Below are 24,562 nucleotides of genomic sequence, written 5' to 3'. Positions count from 1 at the left end.
TCAACATGAACATTACAAATAATTTTATAACAGTTTATAACAGTTTTAAGTGCACTTCTTTTAACCTTATCTTAATAAATTAATAAAATGCAATAAAACAAATGCCTTTTTTTTTGTTTAAATATTCTTTTCCATTTTATTAATTTGTTTTTTTTTTAGTAAACTAATTGGCCAAGGCACACACAGAGTTTGCATTTGCATTTCCCATCAATTAGCTTCGATTTACACTCTTCTCACTTTTAAAAAATATACTTTTATAGATTTATATATATATTCATAATAAAAAAACACACGCACATACACAAACTGAGGCTAATTAAATAGAAAAAACAAATCCAGTTTCCGTTTTCGGTTTTTTTTTTCGACAAACAAAAAAATTCCATGTACTCGCTTAAATATTTAAAAGGGAATTAAACTAGATTACGGTTAGAGGCGGTCACTATAAACTAAAAAACATCTTAGGGCTCTAAACTCAACTTTAGGCATAAATTACAAATTAACTTGATTTGCTTTACAATATTACATTAAAAAATAATTACAATTTCCTTAGCATTTTCTTGTTTTTGTGTTGAATTTTTCATTACAATATATTTTATTTTTTTTGATTTGGCATTCAACAAATTGTTGGTCTAACATTGTATATCTAAGTTTGTTCTTTTCTTTTTTTTGGGGGGGAGGAAACGCGTTAGAAGTTTTTTTTATTCCAAGAGCAGTGTTAGATGATGGATTGATAGAGATAGAGTGGTGTTCTTTTCTCCTAAATTTAGATTTTAGTTAGGCTTATAAGACCCGCTTATATCGCGCTGCCGTGCGACTTTTGTTTTTGGCCTCCATTCCTCCGCTTCTCCATCGCACACACGCACACTTCCCAATGCCAAGTGGAGACTGGACCTAACCAGCCTGCTGTATTAAGGTCCAGGCGCCAACAAATGGAGACTGGAGAGTGGAGACTGGAGAGCGAAAGACTGGAAAGGAGTGGAGAGTAGGGGGCTTGTTTAAATTCGCGTTCTCATCTCGTTTTTAAGGCATTGTTTTTATGTTTGTTTAGCTTTTTGAGCACCTGAAAATATTGGATTTTCCAAGTTGGTCCCCTCGTTTCACTAACAATTTAAATATTTATATAGTTTTGTTGAAGGATATATAGTATAGGTTTTTGTATACATTCTGTTAAAAGTCCAAGGTCCTGCTTCTCGATATATTCCGTTTCATTTTTAAATTTATTCAGTTCATGCACTCAAGCATATATATTTATAACATATTATGTGTAGTTCTTCTTGCTCCTTCGCTAGCTACTTTCTCCTATAGTTTATATATAATATATATAGTTTTCATACTTTAGTCACCCGTTCTCTTCTTTTGTGACTATTTGACTAACAATGATCTCTTCTCAGCACACACTCAGACGTAGACCGGCGCCTGATCGTCCGTCATATCCGGATGCTGTTTGTCATCGAAAAATCGCCTAAAGGTAAATTCGAAAAATCCATGGAACTGGCGATCATTCAGATCGATATCGTCGCCGCTGCTCATGTTGGAATCGTTGGAGCGCAACTTTTCCGGATCCACGGGATCGAAATTGGATGTGTCCGTTGGATGCTTAATCTCGGGTATATACGGCGCCTTCTGCTTACGCATATCGGCAAAGTCGATGCCCTTGAAGAAGTCGTGGCTCTTCACCTCATCCACGCTCTTCCCCAGCCGCTTGTCCGCCGAGGCGCAAAGTCGCCGAATAAGATCGGTGGCCTCGCGGGATAGCTCAGCCTGCGGGGGAATGTGCAGCGTCTTTTCCCAGTTGATGACCTGCAAGGATAACAGTTAATATAAACTTCTAATTAATGGCTTTAATCATCAATATTCAACCTTTTGTTGCGTTTCCAGCGGACTGTTGGCCAGGAAGGGCGGCTGTCCCACCAGCATCTCGTAGAGGATGACGCCAACGCTCCAGTAATCGCACAATTGCGTATATCCACTCCGCTCCAGCACCTCGGGCGCTATGTAGTTGGGAGTGCCCACCAGCGAGTGGGCCAGGACTCTTTGGTGATCGCGCATTCGCCGCCTGCGAGTTCAGCATACTTTTATTAATTATGAACGATACTTTGAAAATTAATTAAATATACAAAACTCGCCTTTCCAGCACCGTGGGCTTGGGTCCATTCTCCGAGTATTCCTCCCAAGGTTCCATCGAATCCTGGCGTGAGTGATTGCCTGCAAAACGTAACGTAAGAATTAAATAGGGTTTCATTATTATTAATTAATTAATTTATAGTTATTACCATTCTCCTGATAGTACTTGGAGTTGTGCGTCCATCGGAAGCCCGTACACAGGCCGAAATCGGTGAGTTTGATGTGTCCGTCTCTGTCGATGAGTATGTTGTCAGGCTTGATGTCTCTGCGCGGACAAATAATAAGAAATATCATTAATTTAAATAGTTTCGATAAAAAAAAATCGATACTGTATCGATATTTAATGCGAAAGTCGATAAACAAATCAATATTTTAACGTTTATACGTTACCGATAACAAAAAATAACATTTAATTCAAATAGTTTCGATGACACATGACATGATATCGACTTTTCTTATCAATACACCTTCCTACCTGTGAATGAAGCCCATTTTGTGGACGCTGTCAACGGCGGAGGTGACCTCGGCTATGTAGAATCTGGCCAGTTCCTCCTCAAAGATGCCCAGCTTGATGAGCAGCGACATAAGATCGCCACCTGAAAACATAAATTATTAATATACATATACAAAAAAAAAAAATAAATATATTAACCACTTACCCGGTATATAGTCCATCACAAAGTACAGATTATCCTTGTCCTGGAAGCTATAGTACAACTTCACCACCCAATTGTTATCGGCCTCGGCGAGAATATCCCTTTCGGCCTTGACATGGGCCACCTGGTTCCGCTTGAGGACATCGGCCTTGCGCAGGGTTTTCATCGCGTACAGGTGATGCGAGGTGTCGATCTTCCGGACAAGGGTCACCTCGCCAAAGGCGCCCACACCAATCGGTTTTAGCTTGACGAACATGCTCTTGTCCATCTTGGCACGCTTCAGCCGAATGTAGTTGCTCTCCTTTTGGTTCAGCATCTTCCGCATCTCAATCTGCGTTTCATCCGGAAGTCCTACCTTGATCATCTCCTTCTCCAGTTGGTTCTTGCGATAGGTTCGCTGGCGATACGACTTGATCACGTTTTCGATGTGCTGCTCCATAAAGAACTTGAAGGCCTGAGGCGAGTACTGTCGAATGCGAATCTCCTTGCGCTCCTCCTCCTTCTCCTTGGATATCTTCTTGCGCTCCGGAATAGGCGAGGCGTGCTTGATCTTCTTGCAGGCAGACGACGAGGCGGTGGTGCTAGCGGATCCATTGCTGCCACCAGAGCTGTTGGCTCCCGTTCCGGAATTGTATTTCGCTGGTGGTATTGGTGGCGTCGTCGTCAGATTGCTGTTGCTGATCTGAATGTTATTGTTGTTGCAGTTGCTCGGCGGCGGAGGTGGTTTGCTCTCTGGATTATTGTTGTTGCTCTGATATGGCGGCGGTGGCGGAAGCTGTCGGGGATTAGGACTGGGATTGCCATTGGTAAGCTTCTGCTGCTGCTGTTGTTGTTGCTGCTGCTGCTGCATCTGCTGTTCCCGCTCTCGCTGATCCCGTTCCCGTTGAGCCTGGAGGGCCCTCAAGGCCTGGAATTGCGGCGGTTGCTGCTGATGTTGCTGCTGCTGGTGCTGCACCTGCTGCTGTACTTGCTGCACGGTGGCTGCCTTGGCCTGCATGCTCTTGGCATACGAAGGCGGCTCTATGCAGGTAGGCTTGACCACTCCTCCTCCGCTAAGCAGAGGCGGCGTGGTTGGCGTCGGTGGCTTGGACTGCTGGTGCTGATGCTGCTGGTGGTGGTGCTGCTGCTGCTGTGCCGCTGCTGCCGCTTGCTGCTGCTGCTGCACCACTGCCGCTGACTTCTGGGGATATGAGGGGGGAGCCGCCAGTACATGGACCGGCGAGTTGCTCGCCGACGCACTTGACGGCGACTGAGGAGCCACCGCCGTTTGAAGCACTGGCTTCTGCACCTGGGTGCTCTTCACGCTCTGCATGATGATCGGCTGCTGTGTCCGCGCTTGGTATACCCTGGGCTGGGGCTTCGCCAGCGGTGCCGGCGGCAGGGATACAGTAATGGGACTGGGCGATCCCGCCGACGTGGCCGAGTAGATACCGCTGCTCGGGGATTTCCTGTAGTCCGATTGCTGCGATTGCGTCGGCGACTGACGGGATTGCATGGACGCCGTGTAACTGGGCGGCGGCGGTGGCGGTGCTCCTACTACTCCCTGACCCGTCTGGATAAGATATGGTGGCGGTGGCTCCACCACAGCCCCACTGTTCCCGCCCGGATACATGGTCAGTGCCTTCATCTGCTGCGTTAGTTGCTGCTGCTGCGACAACTGCTGTTGTTGCTGCTGCTGGGTCTTGATACCGTTCTGGGTGATCACCGGCGAGGTGCCGCGCTGCGAGGCGCTACTCGGAGCTATCGGTGCTATCGCCGGCGGCCGATTCAGGGCTGGAGAACGCCGCTTTACATACGCCTGACTCCCGACGACTACGGCCGGGGGTGGTGGCGTGGCCGCACTGGTGACAGAGGTGGGATTGCGTGGTGGCGGCGCCGGTGGTGCCACCTCGCTGAAGCCACTGGGCGACGGAGAGAAGCCAGGATTGACGCCATTTCCGCCCGGTCGTGAGCTAGGCTGATGGACATGGTGGGAGAGGGTGTGGGTATTGTGGGCATGGCTGTGCGAGTGCGAGTGTGGACTATCGGAGCGTGAGCTGCCCGCCCCGGAGTCCAGCGCCGGGCTGCAGCGCAGGTAGTGATTGCTCGCCGTATCGCGTTCGATGCTCGGTTTCCGGATCAGCTTGTTCGGCATCAAGGCGGTCATCATCTTTGGCACATGTCCATTCGCCTGCAGCGCCACGCCCACTCCTACACCCACTCCCACTCCGACTCCAACTCCTGGCTGACCTACAATGGCGGGTGGCGGCGGACTGGATACGTCCGGTGAGGGCGACGCCGAGGGCGGCGGCTCCATCGGTGGCCTGGCATGCTGGTAGTCCGGAGTAAGTGCATCGTTGCGTCCATTTGTCGCCGTGTATCGCAGAGCTGTGTAATTCTGCAAGGAAATAAGAAAAAAAGATTTTAGAAAGGAGTATTTATATTTCAGATTCATATTTTAGTTAAATCTAATTGAAATCATATTATCGGGTTTGTTTTAATTTTTATAAACTCCACAAACCCCCTAAGTATATGCTAAACCCCCTCTGAGCTACGCCCATTTGTGGTCAACATTCCTGCACCGCGCTGCATCTGTGTTTATGTGTGTGTGTGTGTGTTTGAATCAAAAACTAAACAAAAGACGAGCACACAAAAACAAAGAAAAACAAGGCGAACCAGAGGCTAAAACAAAAGGCCGAAGAAATGCGGTGGCCAAAGCAACGAAATAAAATTCTTGCCATCGTCGTGAAATTCCTAAAAGTCAAGCGTAAGCAATGAGTGCGAGCAAGAAGGGACGAGCAGGAGCAAAGGAGAAAAGGAGAAGGAAGCATGATCACATAGGAGACCAGAGAAGGAAATGAAGAAGGTGAGGAAAGGAAGAAGAAGAGGAGCCGGCTGCCAGATGCGCCAAACACACACACATAACCCACACAAACAAATACACTTGCAGCGAAGGTTGCCCTTGCTTCCGTCTCGCTCGCTCTTTCACTCTCCCTCTCTCCCACTCTGTTTGCTTGTGTGTTTGTGTCGCCTTGTTCTTGTTCTGCTCCTCATTTTATTCTCTGCTGCTACCCGTTTTACGCGTTCTTTTGATGCCTCTCTCCTTCCAATCTGTCTTTGCCCTTTTGTGACTGATCCTCGATTTTATGACTTTGCTTGCCCCATTCCCCACTCTCTTCCTCTCTTTCTATCTTCATTCGCGTCGTCAGTTAGAGATGGCAACTTGATGGGAACCTCAATTAGAGATGGTAACGTGATGGGGTTTTTCAAGGCGAGCGGTGAGAACGATAGTAAAGATACATAATTATAATTATATACAAAACGAATCAATTTTAGTATTTTAATTTTGTCGTTAAAATCTATTTATTTATTTATTTTATTTAATATTATTCCTATTGAGATTCCAAGAAATATTTTTAATTACAAAAAGTTTTTAAATATATGACATTATAATGACTTATGTAGGTATATAATGGTTTTATAAGTGATTGTATATAGAAGTATTATAACTCAGCCTACCGAAACCAGCGTCTCGGGATTTTAATGGGCATCAAATTAAATTCAAGGACGCGAACCAAGCGAAACCCGACAAAGACCCCCAGCAGACTGTGCGTCTCGTCGCTTTTTGAAGACCCCAATAGCCCCGCAATTTCCCCGGATTCTTCTGGGGTCCTCCGTCTTACATGAAAGCCAATTTACGGCAAATTAGCAAAAGCCAATGGGCGCACTAAATCAGCAAGTGCAACAAGACCGCGAAAAAAGTGTCACCCACGCAAATTGGCATTGCTAAATTCTCAAATAAAATAAATTGGATTTACCGAGGCGACTTTTTAGGTGAGAGGGGATACGCAGAGAAGAATTGCCGAAACACTTTCGTTAATCCACTTAAGCCTATTTGCTTTGCGGTCGCTGCAACTTGTAAAGCGATTAAGTCGCAGGCAAGGTCAAATGAATTTTTAGATTACAAACACAGAAAAACGAATCGCCATCCAACAGATCCATCGGATGCTATCTTCAACCTGACATTAGTCTCACCTGTGGTATATTAGTTGCCTCATCAAACAGAGAAGAATGCTGTAACGGGGCAGCAAGAAAATTCTTTTGGCATTTCAGAAAATTTGCAATGGGGCAAACGCCAACGAAATACATCAAAACTGAGAATTCTTGGCAACGGTCAGATATTTTTGTAAAAATGTGGGTACAGTAGATATTCGCTAGAGGGGATTATATTAGTTTTAATAGCATCTGTTATGAATAAAGATTATCTTATTTAAAAAGATACTCAGGAAACCCCAACAAACAAGCATTAAAGATCCATTTATAAGAATGAAGATCACATATTTTGAAAAACTGTCTTTTGTATAATAAAAACCAAACAATTTCCCCCATTCGATATTTCACTGCAATTTCCATCGGGTGTTGCTGGGGGGTAGGTAACACCGGGTACTGAGAGAATATACCTCCTACCGATCGGACCATAGAAACTATATATACAGAAGCTATCGCCAAACATTCTGCCGCGCGCCGACTTTTGTTTGTGTTTGTTCTATATTTGTGGGGCTATTTTGTTATTATTAGAGCCAACACACACTCGCCATACACAAAACATTCTTTTTTCGGCGATTGCTACTGCTGATATATGTATGTAAGTATGTAGAATGGCTGGCTATATGATGATATGTACACACACATATATTTAGGTGAAAATTCCTAAGAAAAATATCTAAAAGCACTGCCTGAGAACGAAGAAAATCGAGCGAAAGCGACCCACCACCGACAGGTTCAACAAATTTTTCGCACGAATATAGCGCAAATTAGTTGAAAATTGCACCCCAAGGAATTCCATTTCGCTTGAAATGAAATGTGTCTCCCCATAAAATGACTATAGACAGCGGAACAGTGATATCGAAAGGTATGGGATCAGAAAAAAGTTTCTCTTTGGGGATTTTAAAATGGAATATAGAAATCAAGCCCAAGTACAAATGAAAGTAATCAACCACTATGGACTTTTAATATTAAGCGTAAAAATGGTTAAGTCAAGTGCATTTAAAATTCCCAAGTTGAGTTTCAGCGGCACATCATAGTAAATTTTGAGCAATGTGCATAGAAAGTATTTAAAATTAATATATCTAACAAAAATTGTAAACTCAACATTCAATTTCTAATAGTTTTTGTACCACATGACCTAACATTTTTAGCACTCACTGTGTCCACACTCTTTGTAAAAATATATCTAAATTCGCACCAAATCTAAAAATGGGATTACATGTGTACTCGGCCATAACCGCACCAAATAAGTCACAGATTATATGGATGGGATCAGGCCAGACCCTGAATCGGTATTGTCAAAGTTCGGACTTCCCCCGTCGCCCAGCGATCATCAACCATCCATCTCCATTGCCTCGTTTTGTTTACTAATTTATTTATGGATTATTTTAATTTTTTATTGTAATGGCATTTGGCTCACTGTTTGGCTGCGTTGGCGTCGCCGTCGTCGTCGTCTTATTTATTCGCTGCCTTTTTTGCGTTGAGATTTTTATTTATTATCAACGTTTGTTATTTTAATTAATTTCTCTACATACTTATACCGCAACCCGAGTTTCGACATTGGCCATTATCGATATGGATATTTATAGCAGAAATCTTGAAGACATGCTTATGCTTGGTAGCTAACCAGGCTAAAATGCCGCCAAAAAAAAGGGTTTATTGAATGGTATAGACTATTTAATGCTCTTTAAATAGAATTTATTATATTAAGATGAAGAAGAATCACTGCCTATAAGTCTTATCTAGATGCCACAGTCTGGAAATATTTAAGTAAATATTTAATACAATTATGGCAAATTATATCATGAATATACTACATATTCTTGTTTAAAGAATGAATGAAAAATTAAAAATACATTTAATTTTGTTTAATAATCCGACATAGCTTGGGCATACCTTATATTTATTTACAGGGTATTTAAGCGACTCAAAAACGTTTGCGTGGGCGTGAACATGTCCGCTGAAAGTGTTGATCGGGCCCGTGCATAAATTCCGTATTTATTTATCGTCTATCGTTTATCGCTCTGCCATGCACTGCCCACATATGGAAAGAGGGAGGAGACTCCCCGCACCATGGACGCGGCCTTAGTCCAAACATATGAGCCATATATGAGCAGATTATGGGTTTCTGGTATTTAGCGCTCAGCATGACCAATTAGCCGGGCCATTGTGCTTCAGCCGGCGGCGCAGGCGTAGGCCGAAAGCCGGGCGAAAGTTGGCCAAAACCAAAGCCACAGCCAAAAGCTAAAGCCACCACCACCGACCACTGAAAATCGCAGTCAAGAGCCGCTGAACCAATGCCAATGGCAGCAGCAATTGCAGCATTAAATTGGCCTGTCCAAACTGGCCAAGTCATAACAATTAGCCAACTCCCCGAGTCCGAGTCTCTGTCGCCTTCAAGCATATATTTTTTTTATGGCCAAAAAACCTGAGCACGCCCATCGCTTGGATTAAGAGAAATCTCCACCTCGTCGAGCCCCTGGAATTTCTGTTGGTGATCCGAGGATTCAAGAGCCCGAATCCCGGAGCCCCAACATACATACATACATAATTTACAGTCGCAGCAAACAGTAGCTGGCAAGTGGAGATCGTAAAATTTTAAATTGATGACCCGTCAGATAATATTTAAGAATTTTTATGTCCTCCTTCTCCCCGTACTCCGCTTTGAAAGCTCCTTTCTGCAGCTTCTTGGCATTTTTTTAAAGCCCGTTCCAGAACTTTAGGCATCTGAAGGCGATTGAAATCTCTAATAGTATCTTAAAAATGCTGACAGAAGAGCAGTCATCGGAATGGGTTAGTCATCGGACATGGTAGCCAGCTTTAGGAGTCACAGGATGTGGTAAATTATTGCGTATATATATAGTTTTAAAGACAATATGAATAACTGAAGAAGTCGCTTAACTGTGTCATAGCTTAAGTCAGTAGTGGATTAAATAAAAATGGCTAAGATGTCTAGTTTATTATTATATTATTATTTTACTGTGCATACAGTTAGTATACTGTTAGTGTGTAGCAGAAGCTTGGACCCGAAATTGAACACAGTTTAAGACTTAACAATCCTGCGATTGGAGAAATGTTATATTCCAGAAGTTTCTTATAAAGAATTGGAAATAAATACAAGTTATTAACATTTTAATGGATCTTATTTTATTTAATCAATCATCATTTGATTAAGAATTTATTTTTTAAAATTTTAAAGATTATAGACTAAAGACGATTCAAATCTTTACTGCTTTTCAATACCAACTTGCATATAACTAAAACTCCCTTTCCAAAGAAAAGAAGGGGAAAAAAAAAAGGGGAGTTGCTTTTGGTTTTTGTTTTTGGGGGGTGGAAGAGAAAGAGCAACCAGTTAATAAATGATTATTGCAAGTTGTTTGGCTAATTGCAGAGATGGTGCTGAAATCTTTAACTGATCGAGCAAGACCAACTTGACCATTAGTCATCTCCTCCTCCCCTCCTTAAAGGCACCTCTCTCTTTTGGGGTAATTGTCGGTTTTCATGGAAATCAATGGTATCCCACTCATCTCTTTGCCCCGGCTATATATAATTCCGATTCTGATCTGTTGAGTTCACTGAGTGTGTGACGTCAATGCGAAAAATCCAGGGCAATCGCGTGTACGCATACAATGTAGAATACAGTGAAGGCTCAAGATATTTAACTTACAATTTTAATACAAGATTTACCAATTAAATAAATCAAATAAATTTTAAAACAATCATTAAACTCATAATATTGATCAAGAAGGTTTGTAGCCTTCCCAAATAATTGTTCATCAAAACAAGTCTCTTGTTATTATTTTGTTTTAATTAAATTTATTTATATATCGAGTGTTCACTGTCTCTCTCTTTCTTTTGCTGGACACTTTGTCTGGCAGCCAGTTGGCTCCCACCCACTCAGAAGGCAGAAGGTCAATTGCATTTCGTTTGCCAGTTCATTAATTTCACTCCCCTCATCCTCGACGTATGTACGTCTCTCTGTGCGTTTAAATATAGCTCGTGTGTTGCTGATTTTCCTCTCTCTTTTTGGATTTATTTTTTTGCTGCTGGCCAAGCTAATAGCCAACTCCTGTTGCCACAACTGACCACAGCTGATCCGCCCACCGATCTACTAGACCGCCCACAGCCTGACCTTGCCCGAACTCTCGCAAACAGATGAAAAACTCTGTGGCTCGTGCCAGTTTCTAAATTAAAATATCTTTTATAAATGGAATATCAATTGGTTATTAAAATAAGTTTGTAATATTCCATAGAAATATATACTTATTTTTACCAAAACTATATTTTAAATCTATAAATTTTCTCATAACTTTAGTAAAACATAAAAATAAGCTCATAAACCTATACTATTCAATCTCACTTTCTTAGTTTTATCCAAAAAAAGTCACCCACGCTTCTTAGAGTCTTTGTTGTTAACGCTTTTGTGGCTTGCATTTTATCTGTTTGTTAGTTTTTTATTAGTTGTCGTGTCTTCTTGGTTTTTTTGTATTTTTTTTTTTCTGGTTGTTGTCGCATCATTTGTCGAGCGACTATAAAACGCTGTGATAAGCATTTTTAATGGCATAACTTCCACTGGAGAGCTAAGACGACCTGAGAGATGGAATGAGCCGGGGCTAAACCGAGCTTAACTATGATGAGTTGAGTGCCAGGCTAAACGGTTTCTGAAATTCTTTAAGCCTGTTTTGTGGCTTAAGTTAAGTATCTCGTAGTGTGAGTCAGCGATGAAAATTCCTCAATTTGTAAATAATGGGGAGAAAATTCTGTGTTGTTTTCTTATAGAAAAATTATGTTTATTTTTCTATGGTGTCAAATAAGAAGATAAGATAAGATAAGCCATAATAATATTTCAATATGAAAAGATACAACATAATTGTTTGTTATTTCTTCAGATAATATAAAAACCCTTAATTGATTTCCCTTAATTTTCAATTGTTTGAATTTTTGCATAGATTTTAGGTAAGTAAATATCATTTTATTGGTTCTAACTTCAATTCCTTTAAACATATCCAACTTATTTTGATTCTAAATCTTAAAATAGTTCTAAATTAAATTTTATATAATTTTTATGCTCACCTGATTATTCCTATGGTTATTTTGTAGTTCAAATCGCGTTAGGTCCTGCTTGATGCTCTCGAGGGCTTCCGCCGTGTATTTATCATTGGGGCGACCGCCCCTTTTTTCGCCCGCTGGATGCATTCTGCTGCTGCTGCTTCTTTTGATATTTAGCACTCATATCACAAAATGCTCGATAAACCCTCGCACACACACAGCACAGCACACACACACGACACTGGGGCACATCGGCTTCCAGGGATTGGAATTTAAATAAATTTGTATTTTTCGCGTTATTCCAGGTATTATTATTATTTAATTTGATGGTTTATAAAAAAATTATTCCACCTTTTCTCGTTTCTTTCTCAACAGGCACTTTTTTGCATTTCAATTATGTGAATATTTGTGGAGACTTGGACTTTATAATGAACTACTTAGTCTCGGGTATGCGAAGGTTTACGATGCTTTATTATCTCGATCTTGATATTGTTGCTCTCAATAAAGATAAATGTGTTTGCACTGCTCCCGACACTGCTGCTCGCTGCTCCTCACTGCTTACTGCTCACTGCTGCTCACTGCTGTCACCCCCCGTTTCTCGCGGTGTGGGCCTGGCCTGGGCTTTTGCTTTTGTTTGTCGTCGGATTATTTATCACTCGCGCGGATGAAGGAGAATTCTTCCATTTCGCATTTGCATTTATAACAAAAAACTTCTCTCGCCCAACATTCATTTCGCATGTAAATATTTCTCTTCACATTTTATTTGTATTTTTGTATTTGTTACTTTTTTGTATTTCTGCTTTATCACAGATTCTGCTCGGACCGCAGACACAATTCAAATTCGAAAATAGTTGCCCAGATCCGCACAAAGTCCCAGGCGATGAATGAATTTCATTTGAATATCTGAATATCAAAATATTAGTTGATTTTTAATTTGATTTGATTCTCGGCCGGCCTGGCCTGGCCTCACGGAATTTTAATTGATCCTACACACGAATTGATGGCGGCCAACTTGGAGCTGAAAATAGACAAAATAGAGAACAAAATACGGATGAGAAAATTGATCAAACGAAAATTGTCACACGCTATGCGAAAACAAGGTTCAATTCCGATTCACAATCGCCTCGAAAAAAAAGAGACCCGAAACTCATCAGTCACCCGCAGAAAAATGCCCATTAAATTTTTGAATCACTCGGATACTCAGGGCTGTGTGGGTCAAAATTCATAATGAAAATACAGAGTATCAGTGGTGAGAATTACATTTAATTTAAAATTGTTTAAAAACTAAAGATTGGTTTAAAAACTTTCAATGTTTTTGAAGATTATGTACTTAAATAAGAGAAATTAACAAATTAGCAATAGAATTTATTTAATCCATTTCTTAATCCCCTTATATACCTTTAAATACCTGAGGAAACTCATATTCCTTAAGTTTCTAAAGTCAAGTCAAACCTCTAGTGACCCCCCTAAAAAAAAAACACAGCTATTTGTCTGGTCAAAAAGGCCAAAAATTCAGCACTATCTCGCCCTGTTGATGGTCTGTCGGCTCATTTACATGCCGGCAACGTGAGTCACTAAAAAGACAGGGGGCTTAAGAGTTGCCGGAAAATCCACACTCATTGTCCGTAATTACCAAGTGAACTTGCAGAGGAAGTTCACCTGGAAAGGCTTGCCTTTGCCAGTGACTTTTTGGGTCCAAAGTTGCAACTGATCAAGGGATTATATATGGGGGAGACCATAAATTATGCGCCGTGTTCCCGCACATTATGTCATGTTTGAATTCTTGGGAAATGTAAAAAAAAAAATTCTCCCTGAACCAAACACAAACCCATTTTTATGACGAACTATTAAATTCACACTATAGAGAGGGGATCGGTAAATATACATATATACGTATGTATCTATATATAAAGGGGTGGCGTGCGCACCTGACTACGAAATAGCCATCGGTAGATAGATATGTAAACAAATACAAAATTTCGCCGAATTTGTGCCAAGTGCAAATGAGGAAGGAAACGCAACTGAAGTAAAGCGGGTCTTAAAGAAACGAAGTTTTTAATACCCTATACAAAAATCGATATATATTAATATAGAGGGGTAAGTTTCTAGAATTTATCTTGAAAGAAAAATGCATTTATTTAATGTTTCTAATTATTATGATAAATCTTATTTGATTTTAGATTTATTTACTTTTAATAACAATTTTAAATCAATTTATTGATTGATGTTCTCTAAGTTAATACGCAAAATAAATTGATAGAAGCCTTCTTCAGTGGTGATTCATAACAAAAACCAATTGTTCACATGGCAGCTACTTGAGATAGTAATACAAACCAAGTGATTTTTTATTTGTTTATTTATCTACCAGGTATGGTTTTAATTCCTTTTAAATTATGAGGAAATACAGTTAAGTTAAGGGGATTATATTCAGGCTTTAGACTTCAATAGTTCTTAGGAAATTTTGTTTCTTTAACTATAAATCAATTTGGGGCTTGAATATATTCTAGATTTCGATTAAATTGATTTATAACATACATCGCAATATTTGCTTATAAAGTTTAAACACAAAATAGTTGAAATTCCTCGCTTCTCCCATAACGATAAAGATAATGAACCATAGACATCTGTCAACATTCAACATGACTCTGTGCCTCGATCTGCAAATAGCGTTTTGATTGCCCTGTAAATTCTCTCTAACATAAAAAAGGGGCAGCAGCAACAGCAACAGCACCAGGCAAAATATGAGTTTTAATTATTTTGTTGACAAAACGTTGTTTTCTTTACTTTAATTCTATTCTTTTTTTCTTGCAAAGGAATGTGAATTTTTTTTTTTGCCATGGGTTTTTGTGTACACGACATGGATGATAACAAGATCGTATATAGTAAGATCTTGGCGGGTAAACATCTCAGCCCCACGCGCCAAATCCGAATGTCAACAGAGAGATTGGCCCTGGTGGATATATGTGGGGGATATAGCCTCCCACAATAATTTGTTTTTGGTGCCAACTTGGGAAATTTTCGCATTCCACGCATACCGAAAAGTATTTTTGCGCAAATATGGCCCCGAGTGTGTGTGCATATCCAATAACTAATTAACAGTGCAAACAACTAATTCACTTGCAGGGTCTATATCTCTATATATCTTTTTTTGTTTGTTTTCCTCCCACACACACACACTCGCACACTCACCGCCTGGAATATTTTGATTTTGATGCGTTATTAAGCGGCGACGTTATTGGAATTTTTAATTGTTTAATTGCGTCCACACACCACATAAAAGAGACTGAGCCGCTCCGCTTCATATCTAAAGCCATCTAAATGGTTTTTATTTCCTATTTTTTCGCCAGCGCTTAGGCAGAAATTCGTATTTAGCATTAATTGAGACATTTTTATTGGCAATTATACTACGCATTGAACATGGGCTCAAAATAACGATTGTAGAATTCCTGGGACACAAAATTCCATAAAAATAACTCAGTCGCTGAGAGAAATCCCACCCGGAAAGGGTAATCAGGTTAATTACTTCTAATCACATTTGCCAACTTACATCAACTATTTATTCTAGCGAGATTGTGTTGATTTTGACGCCTTCAAGATGTCTTTATTTACCTGAGAATTATTACACTTTGTTGGTTGAAGTTTTACTTGGCATTAAAAGTGAAATAGTTGCTATTTGCAAAAACGTAAACTGTATTAGTGGTTATAAAGAAAGTAGCACTTCTAATTTGTTTATGTAATGTAACCAATCTAGTTTCTTTTTCTTTCTCCTTTTTAATTTTGTTTATTTCAAAAGATTAAATATCGATTAATTCAGATATATTTCCCAATGCATATTCTAATGCATTTTCCCTTTCGATAACATTCAATATTTCTTCTACAGAGAACAGTAGATTGAAAAACCAAGAGTTCGAAAAAGAGAGCGATCATCGACAGAAGAGCAGATCGCACGAATAGGTGGGGGATCAAAAAGGGGCGGATAGATGGCAGGCAAAGGAGGGAGCAGGAGAGCAAGTGAGTGAGCTGAAACACGCTGCAGGGGGCAAACACTCAAGCACACATTGCTAGCACACACACACCACACACACACACATACACTAAGACAGGCACAAAAGTGTGCGACGCGTCAGGGCAGAAGATAAAAATAGTATTAGTTGCTGATTATTATTGCAAAAATGCGCATTCCTCGGCAACTTATTTCGCAGCGCAGAGAGGGAGGCTCCTAAAGGAGGTGGAAAAAGGGGGCGGGCGGCTGCTGCCTCTGTTGTTGTTTTTGCTTTTGCCTTTGCGTTTGCTCCACTCTACGCGCTGCTCTCTTGTGTTTTCGTTTCGTTTTCCCTTTTTTCTCATGCACTCACACACAGATACAGATACTGGCACACACACAGGCGTGTTTTCAAAAAGGGGGGGGGGGGGGGGGGGGGGTGGAGAATCGAAGCAAGCAAGAAAAACGAGCTAAATTGCATTTTCGTCGTTCAAGTCGCTCGACTTGCATTGCAGCAGCAGCAGCAGAAGCAGTGGCGGCGCGCAAGAAGGTGATGTAAAAGGGGGGTGGTATCGTAAAAATGCCTTCACAGACTCTTTTTCAACAATATCAACCGTTTCTTTTACAATACTTGAACAAAAATATGGTTTTTACAATTAAAATATACTCAAGCTAATTAAAGTGTAATTATCTCGCTTGAACCATATTAAAAAGTCATTAAAAGCAATACCTACTGACAATTATGACAGCTGTTTTTCGCAAATTATTTCTTTGTCATAAAGCCTTTGTGGTTTTAAATAATTTGTCAACTTGAAATTCATATAGACTTGGCAAACACTGTGAATGCAGAATATATAATTTAATATTTTTGAAATATTTGTAAAATATTTATTAATAAGGAAATAACGAAATTATGGATTCATTTTAGGTATTTATTTGTAAAAGGTAACCTTCAGATAGTAAATTCATAAAATTAGCACACATTCCTAGCATAAAGTCTTCACTGTATTATCATTAACCATTGAAGGGTATCACGGATATTCGCCTGCATTCGCTGCTTTAACCTTCCTTTCTTGTTTTATCGTTCATTTACTTTTAACAGCAGCAACAACAACAACGACAGCAGCAACATTGTATTTATTGCCCTGCTCTCAGAGTTTTCGTATAAAAATGTTTGACTGTGTGTGTTTTGGAATGCACACGATCAACGCCAACGGAGCCTCACCTGTTCCATGCTGCCCGACATCGACGCCGACGCTGGCAGAGGGAGCAGCAACTACAAGAGGAACAACAAAAACAAAAACAACAACAACAGCAGCAACAACAACACACTCACATAATCCACTACGAATTGCATGCTGGAATGTGAATGGAATTTAAACAATTTTCAGCGTCGCTGACGATGACGCCGCTGTTTGCCTGTCGCAACAAGAAAAACGTAAAAACACACACATACACAAAAAGCAACAACAATTGCAGCGGCAACAACAATAGCGAAAACATCAGTAGATACAATAACATTTTGCGCATTTGGGAGGAGTTTTTATTTATTTTTTATTTCTTTGCAGTACTGGTCAAGCTTTTGGTTTAAGCTTTTCCCATTTTGGCCTTTGACCATTAACTGCAAAAGCCAGGTTGTTGATACCAAAGCCAATGTTTTAGCATTCTTTTTTAACAATTTATAGGAAATATAAAAAGCGGTGATAGGAAATGCATAATAATAAATAAATGAAAAAGAAAGAAATGATTTTGTACATGGAAATGAGATGGTTTTGATATTTTAACTAATACAGTTAAACTCTACCTAAATTTAGGTACTTTTTATATTAATACATATTAAGAACGTTTTTGCAAACTTTAAAAAATAATACATTATAAAGGAATATTAATAATTTAAAATAATGTAAAACCAAGCCTCTAAAATCTACGTTATCTTTTCAAGTTTCAGTCTGCCTATGGCAATGATAGTATCTTTTACCATATAACCCCAATTGCAAGTATTTAAATTTTGGCTGAGACATGACGACATGCAAAAAATTGTGAGAAAAGGAGGAGGGGTCCAACTTTTCTGGTCGGCATCCCATTGCCAGCAAGCATAAATAGCGCCGCCTGAGAAATTATTGTCGCACTGACATTGAAGCGCAGTGGCGGCGATGCCGCTAATTACAAAGAGCTGCGACTGAGGCCTGGGCGGGGGATTGTTTTGCAGTTACTTGTGCCACATTTTGCATCTCTCGCATTTACATTTACTTTGCTGCTCGCATGGATTTTCCTTCATATTGCCGGTTGCAGTGTCTGCGCTTTATTCATATGGAAATCACAGGCAACTGCCCACGGTTGCAGCAACACACCACAGATATTGTCACAAATACAGTAAACACAGTCCGAAAAGGATCAAGACATTTACGGGAAAGTAGTAACTATTTAAAGAACTAGATATTTAATGAGAATGTATATGGTATGCAAAAATAGAATCATTACAAACATGGATTCAAAGTTTCAACAAGATTATTAAATAACTAAGAGTTTATGTTGTTTAACTGTTTGATCTAGTGCTGAATTGGCATTAATTTTATGAAAATTTTGCTAAATTATTGAATTAAAAATCTAAAATAAAATGTACTAGAAATAATTATTATATCATTTAGAATGAAGAAGAAATGTACTCTATAAGAACACAGGGTCAATGTTATCATGTTAAAAAATCCTTGGTTTATCCCATTTATTGAGACTTTACTGTGCTTAGTTTAATTTTATTTTCTTTAATTCCTCCAATTATTGTTGCTCTTGCTGCGGCTACTGTAATTGTCACGTTGTTTTTTTTTTTTTTTTTTTTTTCCTTTTCCCTTTATTATTGTTTTTTATTTACGTTTTGTGCAATTCCGTGTGAATTTTCGACTCTGAAATTATGCCGACAATTAATTAAAGTTAAAAAATAGTGGCAAATGACGACCTTGCTTCAATAAGTTGGAAAAGCGAATAATAATCGCTGGGATAGGCAGGAAAATTCAATTTACACTCGAATTAAATTGAATGGTATTTCGTATTAATAGTTTTCCACCAACACACACACACACTGGCTGACAGAGATGGGAGATAGAACGCAGCTGAAGAATTTAATCCGATTTATGTGGTAACGCAGGGGGCCTCTCTCTCGTGCTCGCTCTCTTTCTCACATGCTCCCACACACACACATACACACATGCACACAGATACTCCCATTGCGAGAGAGAGAGAGAGGGTGAGAGAAATATGTAAATACAGCCTGTTGCATGTGTGCGAGTGTGCCAGCGAATTCGCATTTCGTTTTCAGGCACTTTTCCGCACATTTTTGATTGCTTTTTCGCTTAGCCTGCTGCTGTGCGTTTTTCCGTGCAGTTTTCCTCGGTTTCCACAGACACAATTGGAAATACATACACACGCACAAGCACAGTCGCACCACACACGCACACAGGTTAGATACTCGAACACACACACGCACTTAACTGAGGGGAATTGCATTTTCTTTTGGGCTGGGAAATACGCAAATTCCAGCTGCAAACGTTGCATTTTCACCAGGGATTTTCCCATTTACCTTTCGGGCCAGCGTTTCCCCACACAATTTCCACCGTTTTGGCTCTTTGTTCTCGCCTTTTTCGCGTTTTCAACACACGGCACTTATTTCTTTTCTTCTTTTTCCTCCGTTTTTTTCTTTTTCTTCTCTTTTTGTTGTTGACAAATCGCTGCCTTCTGCTTTCTCTCTCGCTCTTTTCCACTTGTTGCACTGTCGCGCACGCACTTCAACCCTTCGCGTTGGGCTATTCCGATTTTTCGGCCATTTTCGGTGCGCGATTTCCTTAAATTTAGTAGAAATTACTGAGAGGTTTGGCTTTTTGTTGCTGTCGATTATGTGAAAATGTTGTTGGCAGTGTTGCCAGCTCAGCTTATTTGCGGCTGGATCTAGCGTTTTTGAAATAAGAAAAAGCGGAAAAAATACGGCTAGCTTATAGCTGTAAAATAGCCAGGTATTCTATTGACGACTAAATACTGAATTATTGAACATATTGGAGATGTATTTCGAAATTTAGCATATACTATTAGAAGTTTGTATGAAAGCAGCTGTTTTCAGTTGAAAATATCTGCTAACTATCGCGATATATGTTTGATTTTTTATTGTAGCTATATGTTTTTAGTATATGTTAGTATATTTTTAGATTATTTTAGCTATGAATCTAACTTGTCTAGAGGTCATATTTTCAGATATGCTAGATCTAGCTTGTAGTTAGCTAAACCGACAACACTATTGCATGGTTTCTGTAATTTCTCGCGGATTTAAAAAATTTGTGAATATGTCGAAAAGCGCCTTGATTATCTTGGCTCCCGGTGCCGAGGAAATGGAGTTCATCATTGCTGCCGATGTACTGCGTCGTGCTGGGGTGAGTTCTATACGTCTTCCCCAGGAAATCATCTTCACTTCCTTATAAATACTATATGTTTTGATAGATCAAGGTCACGGTAGGGGGCTTGAATGGCTCGGAGCCGGTAAAATGTTCCCGGGACGTTCATATTCTCCCGGATATTGAGCTGTCCAAGGTGGCCGCCGATAAGTTCGATGTGGTGGTTCTGCCCGGCGGATTGGGCGGCTCGAATGCTATGGGAGATTCGCCGGTGGTGGGCGACATCCTCAAGGCCCATGAAGACGGCGGAAAACTCATTGCGGCCATTTGTGCTGCGCCCACAGTTCTGGCCAAGCACGGAATCGCCACCGGAAAGTCGCTCACCTCATATCCTTCCATGAAGGAGCAGCTGGTCGATAAATACAGGTTTAACTTTAAACTTAAAGATTAATATTTATAAATGTATATTGTTTAAATTGTATATTTTCAGCTACGTGGAGGGTGAGCTTGTGGTTCAGGATGGCAATCTCATTACCAGCCGAGGACCTGGCACCGCTTATGACTTCGCCCTGAAAATAGCCGAAGAGCTGGTGGGCAAGGCAAAGGCCCAGGAGGTGGCCAAGGGTCTCCTAGTGGCCTACAATTGAATCGTGAATATAAGTCTCATATAATATTTATTATGCCATTGATATAATCAAGAATTGAAGTAAAATTTGTTGAACAAAGCAAGGACAAGGCTTGGTGTTCCCTTAAATGGGCAGCAAACTCTCGGCATTCATTTCCGCATCATCATCGGAATCATCCTTGCTCTTCTGACCCCGATACATCCCAGTGCGCGGACGCTCGGCGGGTGGACCCAAGGGATCAAACTGCTGCACGGCATAGGAGGTAGACCTCTGGGCATAGGTCATGCCCTGCGACAGATCGGTATTCTCCTGAACGCGCTCCTCGTTGGACTTGCGGACACTGCGCAAACGGCTGCCACCGGAGGAGGCAGACGACGAGGTGGCCGAGGAGAGGCGTTGCTGCTGATAGCGCTGCTCATTTTGGCGCTCCTGCTGCTGCTTGTGCAGGCGAGCATAGTCTGCAGCGTAGCGCTCGTGGAGATCTGACATCCCCAGAGACTTGGTCACCTGCATCAGGGCTCGAACACAAGTGAGATTGTCCGGGAACCGGGCATAGATCTTCTGAAACATGCCCAGATATTGCTTGGGCGGGAGATACGAGTTCCTGAAGCAACTGGCTATGCGGAGCATCAAGTTGGGATCATTGGGATCCGCGAGGACAGCTCTTTCGTAGTAGTAGAGCGCCTTCTCCGTGGCCTGCAGCTTGATGTAGTAGGAACCAATAGAGCTGGCAATGTTTATGTCGCTCATATTGATGCGATACGCCTCGTTGTAGTACTGATTGGCCTCCTGGTGGTCCTGGATCTGCTCGTACAGCGAACCGACCTTCTCAAACAGCCGGGAGTCTATGTCGGCGGCGGATATGCCTAGGACCTGGAGATAACCCTGCAGCGAAGCTCCCGGGGAGCCTCCTTTTAAACGGCGCTCCTGGAGCTTGGCCAGCTGATAGAAAACGTGGCTATGCTGCACGGAATGCGGCACCAACAGCTGGGCCTTCAGCAGCTCGAAACGCTCCTCGGCCAGCTCGTAATCCTGCTGAGCCAAGGCCACCAGTCCTAGGTTGTAGTTAGCCTCAAAGCTAGTGGGCTGCAGCTGCAGAGCCCGCTTTAGGCGTTCCCGGGCTGAAACCAAGTCCTGCTTTTGCAGATCCACAATGCTGGCATTGATCAAGGCTAGAGGATTTGTGTCTAGTGCCCCGATCTCTTGCAGCTGGTTAAGGCAGTGCCTGGCCATCTCCAGGTTGCCCAGACTTATGTAGATGAAGCTGAGATTGGTCAAAGCACTGGCCGTCATGGAACCCTCGCTCTTGCGGTCATACATCTGTAGGGTTTCGATGGCCTGATTCACATCGTTTTGCCGGAGATAGACCAAGGCCTTGTTCAGCTCCAGTTCACTGGCCAGCCAGGCCATATTCGAGGACTTGATCACCTCGATGCACCAGTTGTAGCCATCGTTGTAGTTCTCCTCGATAAGTGGCGATATCAAGTCCACAATCATGGTGATGGAACGCTTCTCCGCATTTCTACGCTGCTTGGTGTACACTGCCAGTTCATCGGCCTTGAGGGCTTGGAGCACATAGCGCTGCTTGTTCTTGGCGGAGGACTTTGAGGACTCTTGTACCTTCTCGTAGGAGCCGCCACCTTCAGCATCAATCACAGCCACATCGGCCTGAGTATCCGTAGGTTTGTCCAGCTCCTCTTGACCTCCAGTTACCTGACCCGCCTGCTGCTGCAGCTTAATGATGCTGCTCTCGGTGCCCAGATCCGTGTCCGTCTCTCCAGGAGGTACATCACACAGGCTGCGAAAGGCTGTCTTGATTCTATCCACATCTCCGAGAGCGTAACAGCAGAGCAGCAGATGAATGCCACACTTGATGTCCGCCCGTTCAGACATGATGAACTCGAAGCTAGAGGCCGCATCCGAGTAGGAGCCCATGCGAACAAAGAGGACACCTATGTTCTCCTGGATCTTCAAGCGCAGCTGGCTCAGGTTCTTGGGTACCGAATCCAGGGCCATGCGATACATCTTCACCGCTTTTTGATAGAGTCCCATTTTGAAATAAATGTTGCCCATATTGATCTTTAGCTGATTTACATGCGGAAACATTTTGTTCTTCGTCATGATGCTGTAAGTGTTGAGGGCCTCGATGTGGAGATCATTGCGCTCGTATTGCTCGGCGAGATTGAAAAAGACCTGAAAGGGAGTGGGATTTTTAAGGGATCTTGAAGGGTTTAAGGATAGTCTCACCGCATAGGTCAAGTCAAAGTTGTGATAGACATTCTCGCCCTGCTGGTCCCGAAATCTGTGCAGGGTTCGATCCAAGGAGAAGGCTTCTTTGGCTTTGTTCAAGGCCTCGGCTGAGGACTTTGCTTCGGATGTGGGCTCTCCCGGGGTGGAGCTCTGCCTGGCCAAAACGATGGAGGATTCCAAGAGCTTGACTATTTTGCTCTCTAGATTCTTGTATTTGATTTGAGGACTACAGGAAGCAGTGTGAGTGAGATATTCATAAGGAACTTTACGCAATATACTATAAACTCACTTGACTTCCTTGGCCGCATCCACAGCTGCATTTGCAGAGGACAGCGTCTGTTGCTTGGCCTTTTCCAGGAAAAACTGATCAAACTTTTGGTTGGTTCCGGCGCTATTGGCAGCATAGCCCACAGCTCTTACTGCCGTCGAGGGTCTGGCCAAGGAGGTTTTGTCGCCACCAGCAGCCCGACTGCTGACCAGATTTCCTCGCTAAAGGATCAGGTTTTTCTCAAACTGAATTTCAAAGGATATTTTCGTGGACTCACCGAAAAAAGCTGCGAAGTTGGGGGTCTTGGCCTGCCAGCAGCCGTGGGTGGCGGAGGAGGAACTGCATCAGCTCCTTGATTTTCAGTGGCACTCATTTTAGGAGTTTTTTGTTTTGTATTTAATGAGTTTCTTGAATTATTACCAGTAATTTCAATAGTCGAAACAAATAAATAAATAACAAAGCCACGAATTTGTTTTGGTTATTTTAAGCGTTTCCTTGGTAACCACAAGTTCACCACAAGCTTGAAATATATTTAAGAAATCGAAAATTTCTAGATTAATATACAAATTAAAAACCATGAAATCTGAAACTTTAAATACAAAAGTTTCTTAATTTTAAATATTTTATTTAATTAACGGTTTTTTCATGTGCTATTCAAAAAGCCTGGACTTAAACCAGTGGTGAGTTGACTGTGATAGAAAAGTCTTGATCTGGCACTTTTGGTCGCTGGGACCGAAAAGTCTGGCAGCACTGTTAGCTGGGACCGAAAAGTCTGGCAACGCTGGTCGCTCGTGACGCGGCGTTGCCAGACTTTTCGGTCCCAGCGACCAAAAGTGCCAGACTTTTCGGTCCCAGCGACCAAAAGTGCCAGATCGTCGGTAAAACGTTGTTTTGACATTTTACGTTGATCTGGCACTTTTGGTCGCTCGGACCGAAAAGTCTGGCAGCACTATTAGCTGGGACCGAAAAGTCTGGCAACGCCGCGGCACGAGCGACCAGCGTTGCCAGATCGTCGACCCCAAGCAAGTAAAACTTTGTTTTGACATTTCACGTTGAAATTCAGAGTGACCAACGAGAAAATACCAAATATCGCGTTTTCGGTATTTTTATATACTTACATTTTTACACTCTACATGAGAATTCGACCCCAAAAACGAGAATTCGACCCCAAGCATGTAAATTGACATCAGAGTGACCAACGAGAA

The 24,562-nt window shown here is 41.6% G+C and overlaps 3 protein-coding genes across 5 annotated transcripts in view; 1 reads left to right on the top strand and 2 right to left on the bottom strand.

Moving 5' to 3' along the window:
* Nucleotides 1–132: 132 nt before the first annotated feature.
* Nucleotides 133–19,855, bottom strand: wts (serine/threonine-protein kinase warts). Its single transcript, XM_017165445.3, has 8 exons — nucleotides 19,412–19,855; nucleotides 11,880–12,873; nucleotides 2,784–5,157; nucleotides 2,600–2,720; nucleotides 2,274–2,389; nucleotides 2,127–2,205; nucleotides 1,861–2,056; nucleotides 133–1,800 (listed from the first exon to the last, which is right to left on the bottom strand). The coding sequence occupies exons 2-8, from the start codon at nucleotides 12,000–12,002 to the stop codon at nucleotides 1,399–1,401; spliced, it is 3,411 nt and encodes a 1,136-aa protein (XP_017020934.1). The 5' UTR covers nucleotides 12,003–12,873; nucleotides 19,412–19,855; the 3' UTR covers nucleotides 133–1,398.
* A 236-nt stretch (nucleotides 19,856–20,091) lies between these two features.
* On the top strand, nucleotides 20,092–20,942 carry dj-1beta. The gene is made up of 3 exons (XM_017165517.3): nucleotides 20,092–20,252; nucleotides 20,320–20,639; nucleotides 20,704–20,942. Exons 1-3 carry the CDS (start codon nucleotides 20,124–20,126, stop codon nucleotides 20,858–20,860), a joined length of 606 nt encoding a protein of 201 aa, XP_017021006.1. The 5' UTR covers nucleotides 20,092–20,123; the 3' UTR covers nucleotides 20,861–20,942.
* An 11-nt stretch (nucleotides 20,943–20,953) lies between these two features.
* The window catches only part of nompB (intraflagellar transport protein 88-like protein nompB), a 55,222-nt gene continuing 51,613 nt past the window's right edge, over nucleotides 20,954–24,562 (bottom strand). For all 3 annotated transcript variants that reach the window (XM_070286871.1, XM_017165383.3, XM_070286870.1), the window contains 4 exons: nucleotides 23,635–23,877; nucleotides 23,379–23,578; nucleotides 23,087–23,315; nucleotides 20,954–23,032 (listed from right to left, as the gene is read on the bottom strand). In XM_070286871.1, the coding sequence (XP_070142972.1) occupies nucleotides 20,963–23,032; nucleotides 23,087–23,315; nucleotides 23,379–23,578; nucleotides 23,635–23,730 (2,595 nt within the window). In that variant the 5' untranslated portion in view covers nucleotides 23,731–23,877 and the 3' untranslated portion in view covers nucleotides 20,954–20,962. The remainder of the gene's footprint in view (nucleotides 23,033–23,086; nucleotides 23,316–23,378; nucleotides 23,579–23,634; nucleotides 23,878–24,562) is intronic.

This window comes from Drosophila kikkawai, chromosome 3R (genome assembly GCF_030179895.1).
Source record: "Drosophila kikkawai strain 14028-0561.14 chromosome 3R, DkikHiC1v2, whole genome shotgun sequence".
Classification (NCBI taxonomy): domain Eukaryota; kingdom Metazoa; phylum Arthropoda; class Insecta; order Diptera; family Drosophilidae; genus Drosophila; species Drosophila kikkawai.
The sequence above is the reverse complement of the archived record's forward strand: the minus strand, read 5'-3'. Positions and strand labels throughout refer to the sequence as shown.

Coding starts and splice junctions, on each gene's coding strand:
- wts (XM_017165445.3), bottom strand. CDS start 12,002: ATGCATCCAGCGGGCGAAAAAAGGGGCGGTCGCCCCAATGATAAATAC. Junction 2,206..2,273: donor CAAGTACTATCAGGAGAATG/GTAATAACTATA, acceptor TACGTTTTGCAG/GCAATCACTCACGCCAGGAT. Junction 1,801..1,860: donor CGCTGGAAACGCAACAAAAG/GTTGAATATTGA, acceptor TTATCCTTGCAG/GTCATCAACTGGGAAAAGAC.
- dj-1beta (XM_017165517.3), top strand. CDS start 20,124: ATGGTTTCTGTAATTTCTCGCGGATTTAAAAAATTTGTGAATATGTCG. Junction 20,253..20,319: donor ATGTACTGCGTCGTGCTGGG/GTGAGTTCTATA, acceptor ATGTTTTGATAG/ATCAAGGTCACGGTAGGGGG. Junction 20,640..20,703: donor CAGCTGGTCGATAAATACAG/GTTTAACTTTAA, acceptor GTATATTTTCAG/CTACGTGGAGGGTGAGCTTG.